Genomic DNA, 8380 nt, shown 5'->3' on the forward strand with positions numbered 1-8380 from the left:
GTATGCACAGGGCTGTCATGGCAGAGGTTGGCACTGTAGGGACCCCCCACCTGTGTGGGGCACCCGCTGTGGCTCAGAGCCTGCAGGGTCCCACGGGTGGCTATGCCCAGGGATGGTGCCAGGCACTGGGCCAGCACAGGGAGACAGGGGAGGAGGGGGCGAGCACACTGCCTGCACGGGCAGTGGGATCTCACAGCACAAGACACAAGCACTTAGAGCACACGTGTGCGTGTGTGCGTGTCCCTCACAGACACGGTACAGGCACGCATGCGGCACATGTGGGCACGCACATATACACGCTACCCTAGGGCTGTGCAGGCGGCGAGCTGGTATGCCCCCACCCCCTCATGCAGCACTGTAACCCCCACCACCACCCTGCAGCCCCACAGGGAGGCTGTGGGTGCCCACCTGGGTGGCCAGGCACTGCCAGCAAAGCTGGGCACAGCCATAAGCAGCGTGGGCACAGCCTGGTGTTGCTGCCTGCCCCACAGTGGGGCAGGAGGCTGGGGAGCACTTAAGCCTGGCCGAGGGGTGACAGGGCAGGGCTGGGGGGGGTCCAGCTCTCCCCAGCAGCCCCAGCACAGGTGGGAGGGGGGGCCTTCCATGGTGCTAAGGGGGAGCAAGATGGACCAGCCCCCCCAGCTGCTACTAGCAAGAGGTACCAGCGGAGACACAGAGGGCTGCACCAGCCCGCTCGCTCCGAGCCATCTGGGGACACTCGGTCCCCAACCAGTATTAGTGGAGCAGGATGCACTGGCAAGGCCAGGCAGTCTTCAATCTGTCTTCCAGCTCCAGCCTGGAAGGGCTGGAGCTTTTGATTCGGGGTGGATGGGGTGGGACCCTTCCCATCCCGCTGCTCCCCTCCCAGCCAGTGCCCTGTGCTCCCCGTGCCGCAGCCCCAAGGTTGGCACAGGGACATGTTGTGGCTTGGCACGGCGGCGGGAGGCAGCAGGCGGTGGGCGCTGAGCCCCGGCAGGACGTTCCAGCTCCCCCGTCCCAAGCCCCCCGCCGTACCCTGGCGAGGGGCACAGGTTCCCGCATGGTGCCCGTGCCCTGCCCCACGTGTCACGCCGTTACTCTTCACCTCTAATTGTTAGCAATAACGCGCGCGTCCCTGGGCAGCGCTGCCTGTGCCAGTGTCTCTCCCGGTGTAGAGTTCTAAAGTATCCTAGATTTTAATGAGATTTATATTCCTGAGGCCGTGTCCCGGTGTGCCCTTCTTTGGGGACCCTGGGGAGGGATTGGGGTTGGAGAGTGGGAGACCATGTCCCATGGGTGCAGCCCTTTCCCACTTGGTTTCCCCAGACTGGCACTGAGCAGCCAGGCTGGGCACTGGGGAACGCTCCTTTGCCCCATTCATAACTACAAATCCTGCTGCAGCTATGGCAAAGGATGGGACTTGTCCCTCCTGGGGGAGAGCACTGTCCCCAAGGGAAGTAGAGGCAGCAAGTGTCCCATGGCACAGCGAGGGCAGCCCTGAGCACCTTGTGGGGCAGAAGCCCCCCCACTGTTGCCCCCAGACTGGGAAGCTGGGTGGGGGACTCTGCTCCCAGCCCCCAGCTAGAGGTGGCTGGCAGGGCTGTCCCCTACCCCATCCCACTGGATGCTGAAACTGTCCCATCTCATGGTGACAGTCCCCCCCCGCCCTCCCCCTGACTCTGGAAACCCCACAAACTTTTGAAACTTTTATTAAATACAAAAACCCCGGTCTCTGCGACCGAACGCTGCATTCAACGTACGCTCAAAAAAAGGGTCAAACATTCAAATGTACAAAAGTTGCCGGTGCCCCCCCCCAAAAGCCCCGGCGTGCTGCCCCGCTCCTGGCCCCACTGCTCCCGGCCCCCTGCGGGGTGTGGGGGGTGCTGGGGCTCCTAATCCCATGGAGGGGCACGGGGCACCCGCCCTGCACGGCCCCGGCCTCTCCTGCCTGCTGCCCCCCTGCCCCAGGCCTGGAGGGGGGAAGCCAGAGAACGGGGAGACCCCAGTGGCCCCCAAACCACCTGTGGGGCACCTGCTGCTGGAGGGAGCTTTGGGGCAGCTCCCCCTTCTGCACTACTCCCCCCCAAGAAGGGCTGGGGGGGTTCAAATGAGCCCCCCCAACCCCCCAAAAGCAGGGAGGGCAGGTGAGAGCAGGTACAGGCAGGGGCTGAACACGCACACAGCATCTGCCTTTGGGGAGGGGGGACGAGATACGGCCGCCCCCCCTGCCCCCAGGCCTGGGGAAACTGAGGCACAGCAAGGGGCTTTTGCTAACCAGAGGTCTCTGTTTGGCAGAGCTGAGACGGGGCCCGGCTCTAAGCACCAGACTAAAGCAGAGGAAGACAGTGAGCCACATCGTCGTGCCCAGCAGCACCCAGCTGGGGCGGCAACGTGGCCCTGATCCTGCCTGCTTGGGGGGGCCCGGGCTGCTCCCACCCCCAGCTGGGGCAGCAGCAGCTCCAGTGCTGGCAAAGGGGGAAGCCTGCACCCCGCTTCTCGCAGCACTGGTGGGGACACCCCCCAGGTCTCCCCGAGCAGCAGAATCTCACCCTCCCCGCCCAGGGTGCAGGCAGGAGCTGGCATGGGCAGGGGGCTCCTCACCAGGGCTGGGGCAGCCCCCTCCCTCTGTGCCGGGAGCCGCACACGGGGTGGCTGGGCTCATCCGCCGACACACCGAGTATGGGGCGGGGGTCCTGCAAACACACTCGTGGGGACGGGGAGAACAGAGAAATCCTGGGGACTGAGGGGTGGGCTGGGGGGGCAGCCATCTCTGGAAGGCAGCAGAGTAGGCAGAAAACATCCCTGTCCAGTCCTGGCTCTTGAGCCGGGGCAAAACCCACAGTGCCCAGCCAGCCTGGACACAGAGCTGGCTCCCAGCGGCTCTGCCGGGGGCGTGAGTGCTAGCCCCGGGCCAGGCGGGGGGGCGGCCGGCCGATCTCCACCGTGATGTTGGTGTACATGGGCTGGCGGGAGATCTCCACCAGCCGGTACTGCAGCGAGCTGATCCCATCCCGCTTCATCGTCATTTTGGTGTTCTGGATCTTGGTGAATCTGGTGGAAATGGGAGTGGGATGAGGTGGGAGGGGGCCAGGAGAGCAGAGCAGGGGACCCAGGGGCCGCAGGTGGTCCAGCAATCACCTAGCATCCTGGCTGCCCTGTACCCTGTGACTCACTTACCTCTGCGGGTTGGGCTCGTTGTGTTTGTCACGTTCGTGCTTGATCATGCGGTACCTCCCGATGCGGATGTCGGGCCTCGACACCTTCATGCCATTCAGGGAGATGCTGGGGGCCGGGAGCAGGGAAGGATCAGCGTACGGGCACCAGGCTGGGACACTCCCCAGCCCAGAAACCTCTGAGGTCAGCTCCCAGCCCAAATAAACCTATCCCTGCTTAACCAGGGCTGTGCCAAGCCAAGCTGACCAAAGCCAGACCATGGCCACGCCAGCGTCATGACCCAGGGCGCAATGTGCCTCGTGGCAGAGCGTGCCCAAAGCACAGCTCTTGCCTGGTGACCTCTGTCTCTGCAGGCCAGCACCTGTGGTCAGCCTGTGCTGTTTACATTCTCCAAATGCCAGTGTCCAGCCCTTCCCTCGGGGCCCCCCCAACACGTTAAGGGCTGCCTGAAGCTCTCCCACAGCTCCACACGCTGCTTGTTCCCCACCCTAAGCCCACCTCGGATGGAAACCACAATTGCACCACTGTGCCCGTGGCAACCGCAAAGGGGTGTTTTGCTGGCCCAGCCGTTACAGGCTGGTTGTCCACCACTGCCCCAGGCAGCGCCATAGGGAAACCCTCAGGAGATGAGGAAGGAGCCATCCGGCTCCAGTCCCAAACGTGGGGTGCGTGCAGGGGGATTCGGCTCGGGTTGTGCGTGCGGCTGTGCTGCGGCCTGCCGGCTGCTGGCAGAAATGCCTGCTCGGCTGCTGCGCGGCCACCACTGAGACGCTTCCAAGCTTTGCATCCCAGCCCTGGATGCTTCCAAGTTTAGCAGCCCAGCCCCAGCCTGGAGCGGAGCCCGCAGTCATAACGCCCCGCTGGCACAGCTCACACCAGAGCGGGAAGGGGGCAGGCCCCATCATGTTCAGCCACAAGGAAGGCATGTGGGTGCCCCACAGCCCCCCAACACCCTGGGAGGGGACAGTTTGATCGATGAGGGTCACCAATCCTCAAGTTGCAGGGAAACCGAATTCCTCCCCACCATGTGACATGCCCCCCCACAAAACCAGGAGTCCCGGCACTGGTGAGGGTGCCAGGCTGGTGCTCCGCAGGGAGACCCCAGCACACCCCAACTAGCCAGTACCAGCAACGGGTTAGCACTTACCGGTTAAAGATGTCATCGTCCTCTCCTCCCCAGCCCCAGTACTCATTGGGAAAGCCATTGATCTTCAGGAACTGGGACTTGCTTAGCCCAGAGACACCACCAAAATAGCCAGCATAGGGCAGCCTGCAGGGTGACAACAAACATGTCAGCCCCCAGGGACAAACAGGGATGGGGGTCAGCCCCATGGAGACCCCCAAGTGACAAGCACCAGCCCTTCCCTGCATCACCCTCCCACCAGGGCTCTGAAACCTCTCCCATCCAACATCCACAATTCAAGCCAGCACACCTGCCCCAGGTGACCACTGAGGTTGGTGGCCCGGGCATCATCCCAGCCCTGCCCAGGGAAACACCCCAGCCCTGCACCCACCTGAACCCAAACTTGTCCATGCCAACAGCAAAGTGCCGCGGCTGCTCATAGCAGCGATAGAGGTTGCGGTCGTCCATAGGGATGAGGTCCACGTCGCTGAAGATGAAGCAGTCGTACTCCTCATCATCCTTCAGGGCCTCCAGGAACCCCACATTGAGCAGCTTGGCCCGGTTGAAGGTGTCGTCGCCAAACTGTGGGGCAGAACTCAGTGATGCCCGCCTGCCCACCCTGGCCCTGCCAACCCCTCGTCCCTGCCCCCCTCACCTGGTTGATGATGTAGATGCCGTAAGCCACCTTCTGCCGGCGCAGGATGGGGTGCAGGTAGTGCAGCCAGTACTTGAGGTGGTGTTCACGGTGCCGGAAGGGTATGAGGATGGCCACCTTCTGCCGGGGCAGGCAGTCTGGGGGGGTGTACTTGCCACCCTGGCGCACATCGGGGTTCTCCCGCTGCACCCGCTCCATGCTCATGGGAGAGCTGAACTCGATGAGCAGGCGCCCAACTGCAAGAGGGAGGGCAGGGTGATGCCCGCAGGACAGGACAGTCCGGGTCATGGTCACCCGCTACTCCCAGCCAAGCCGGTGAGCAAACAGCGAGGGGGACCTGCAAGGGGGACTGGCACTGCCGAGGGCAAAGAACACCCAAAATCCCAAACAGAGGCAGAGAGACTGGGCCAGCTGCTAACAAAACCTGAAGAAACCAGCTGTCCTGGTACCAGTTCCAGGCTTCAGTTTCTCCACTGCTCCACCCCTGAGACCAGAAGCCATACTCAGGGCCCAGGGGACAGGGTTGCCACCCACAGGTGCCCACTCCAGCCCCACGCTCAGAGCCAGAGCCCAAAACCCCTCCACGCTCACCCTGCATATCTCACCTAAGCCAGGAGGTGTCTCTTGGCAGGGCTGCAAGGGCTTCTCAGTGGTGGACTGGTTGGTGCTGGGCTTGGCACTAGGGGACGGGGCCTCAGCGCCGGGTGGCCCGTAGCTGGGGACAGTGCCATTGGGGCGGGAGGAGTTGGAGAAAGGGTGGGCGCGCGAGGCATTCCTGGCATTGAAGCGGCTGAAGAAGTCCAGGTGCTGCGCGTAGACATCGAAGTAGAGGATCATGATGATGACGAAGTGGAGCAGGCAGAGCAGCAGCACGGCCTTGCAAATCCTTTCCAGGGTCACCCCCAACAGCAGCCTGGTCATCTTCTGGGCACGGGCAGGCGGACATGTGCGCTCAGCGGGGCAGGGGGGCGGCTCCAGCCACGGTCCTGATCCTGCTGAGACACCCCCACACTAAGGACACCACCAGCATGAACCCCCAACCCCAGCCCCAACGACACCAGGGCAGCAGGAGCGGTGCAGGCCCAAGGAGGAGGCGATGGGCTCGTGGGTCAGTATGCCAGAGAGCACCCTGTGGGGAGGCTGCCCTCAAGACCCCTGCTCTGGACACACAGCCATGAAGACACGAGAGGTCCTCAACCCCATACAGCAAGTCTTCTCCTCATGTTCCAAGGCCAAGACCAGGCCAGACTCCGTCGCAAAGCCCATCACCCCCCCAGCAGGGGACAGGAATACCCCGACGGGTGCCACAAAGAGCCTCTGTGGAGGCCGGGCCCATGGAGAAGGTCATGCTCTCCAAAACGCAGCCAGCCTGGGGTGTCCCAAGGGCATTGCGGGTGTCCCCACCAGCCACCCCTTTCTGAGGCACCCCATTTCCCTGCTCCCCATTCCAACCCCCCCGGCAGCCCTGCACCCCGGCAGCGGCACCAAAGCATACGCCATGCTGGCAGGGGCCTCCTCGGGGCGCCCAGCGGGGCCAGCAGCTGCGCGGCAGACACCAAGCCGAGCGAGATGTCCCGGTCCTTGTGGCAGGGTTCCCTGCCACGTCCAGGGGAGTCCAGCTTACAGCCAGCGGCGCAGGTCCTCTCTCCTCCTGCTGCCAGTGGGGAGGCCCCCCGGGACGCCGGGAAGTGCTGGAAGCCAGGATCCCCTTATCTCCCACATGACACCTGGAGCTGGGCCAGAGTCCTGCCGGGAAGGCAGCCGGGAGGGCCACCAGAGAGCTCCCGACCAGACAAACCCTCTGGGCTCTTCCCAGCCCCCTCACCACTGGGGCTCTGGCCACGGCGTGGTGGCACACCCCAGTTCCCATTCTGCTCCCCGTCCCAGTCCCTGCTCCCAGGGAAGCTGCTAGGACAGGCCGTGGCAACCACAAGGGACAGGCATGGGGGTTGCCAAGGCCCTAGGGACCCTGGGACAGGCTAGTGCCGCTGTAGGGACCCCAAGGGGATCCTGGCAGCCAGGAAGCTGAGGTGGGACCCCCCGGCAGGAGTGCAGCTAGGACCCGAGGGTGCTGGCAACCATCCCAGGGCCTGGGCCAGCCCACCGGCAGCTGCCAGCCCTGGCCAGTGGGGCCCCCCCGGGGAGCCGCAGGGCACTGAGCCGGCCGTGACGGCAGCTCTGGCTGGGAGCAGGGATTGGAGCCGAGGTGTAAAGGAGGACCCCTTGCCCAACCCCACTCCAGCTGCCCCCTCCCAGCCACAGGGCTGACCCCGGCAGGCAGCAGGGTGCGGGCAGGAGCCCACCGCAGGCTGGAAAAGGCTGTGAGCCCCATGGCCCCACCTGTGTCCACCTTCTCCGGAGGACGCAGCACTGGGGTCCCTGTGGGCAGGGGGTCTCCTGGCACGCCCCAGCACCTTAGCCCCTCATCCAGGTTTTTTCTAGAAAGCTGCCCTCTGGAGAAAAGCCGGGTTTGCTGTTATCTCCCGAACCTTTTCACGGTCATGGTGCCCCGTCACCGAGCTCAGCCCTTGACGAAGGGACCTGCCTGCCCCAAACGCCTGCCAGAAACCCTCCCCAGAAACCACAGCCCTCACAGCAGGCAGCACATGGAGCGCTGGCATCTCGACAGCCGGGTGGGGAGGTGCTAGGGAAATATGGGAAGAGGTTTTAGGGACCCTTGCGCGGGGTGGTCCACGAGGTGAGCAGAGCACGATTCTCGATGGGAACAAAAGCAAAGCACTCCATGAAACAACGGCCACGGGATGCCACGAGCATGAGTGGGCTTAAAAATACCCGCTTAAGCGGGGGGGGGCTATGAAATATGATGTTATCCCCCCACTAAAGCACAGTATCTTCACAGGGTGCAAGAGGCCGAAAGCAACCTGGGGTTGGGGAGCTGCTCCCCAGGGATTCACCCTGGTGTGGTGCATGCCATGGGGCTGGTGGTGCTCGTTTGGGAGGGGATGCTCATCTCCTCGGGCTCCATCCTTCTTCCCACAGGATACCGGAGGTGCCAGGGACAACCCGTGGCCATCGGCTCTCCCCCAGCCTACCTTCCCCCAGCCAAAAGCAGGGTAAAAGGGGCACGTTCATCGCAACCAACCCCCTCCCAATTCTTCCCAGCCCCCAACACACACACACAAACTTATTAAAAACAACCTCAAAAAAAGAGGTTTTTTTTTCCCGAGCCGGGGCGGCGTCATCCATAAGTGACCGGGATCGCATCCCCCGAGTCGCATCCCGGGGCCACCCCGGGCCTCTCCCATCCGGCCAGGCCTCTCCGCGCCGTTATACTCACCGCGGCCTCGGGGCTGCCGCGCCGCCCCGCCGCCGGTCAGCGGCCCCCGCCGCCGCCGCCTCCTCCTCCTCCTCAGCCCGCCCTCCTTCCCTCCCTCCCCCGCCTCGTCCTCCGGCGGCTCCGGGCGGCAGGGGCGGCCCCCCCCCCCACT

The 8380-nt window shown here is 64.1% G+C and overlaps 1 protein-coding gene across 1 annotated transcript; it reads right to left on the reverse strand.

Annotated features, from left to right (window-relative positions):
- Positions 1-2879: 2879 nt before the first annotated feature.
- On the reverse strand, positions 2880-8299 carry B4GALT2 (UDP-Gal:betaGlcNAc beta 1,4- galactosyltransferase, polypeptide 2). Its single transcript, XM_014939489.1, has 7 exons — positions 8230-8299; positions 5537-5923; positions 4932-5167; positions 4668-4858; positions 4301-4423; positions 3157-3261; positions 2880-3030 (listed from the first exon to the last, which is right to left on the reverse strand). The coding sequence occupies exons 2-7, from the start codon at positions 5850-5852 to the stop codon at positions 2880-2882; spliced, it is 1122 nt and encodes a 373-aa protein (XP_014794975.1). The 5' UTR covers positions 5853-5923; positions 8230-8299.
- Positions 8300-8380: the final 81 nt, after the last annotated feature.

This window comes from Calidris pugnax, unplaced genomic scaffold (assembly GCF_001431845.1).
Source record: "Calidris pugnax isolate Ruff unplaced genomic scaffold, ASM143184v1 scaffold18, whole genome shotgun sequence".
NCBI lineage: Eukaryota > Metazoa > Chordata > Aves > Charadriiformes > Scolopacidae > Calidris > Calidris pugnax.

Coding starts and splice junctions, on each gene's coding strand:
- B4GALT2 (XM_014939489.1), bottom strand. CDS start 5,852: ATGACCAGGCTGCTGTTGGGGGTGACCCTGGAAAGGATTTGCAAGGCC. Junction 5,168..5,536: donor AGAGACACCTCCTGGCTTAG/GTGAGATATGCA, acceptor TCCCTCTTGCAG/TTGGGCGCCTGCTCATCGAG. Junction 4,859..4,931: donor GCATCTACATCATCAACCAG/GTGAGGGGGGCA, acceptor TCTGCCCCACAG/TTTGGCGACGACACCTTCAA.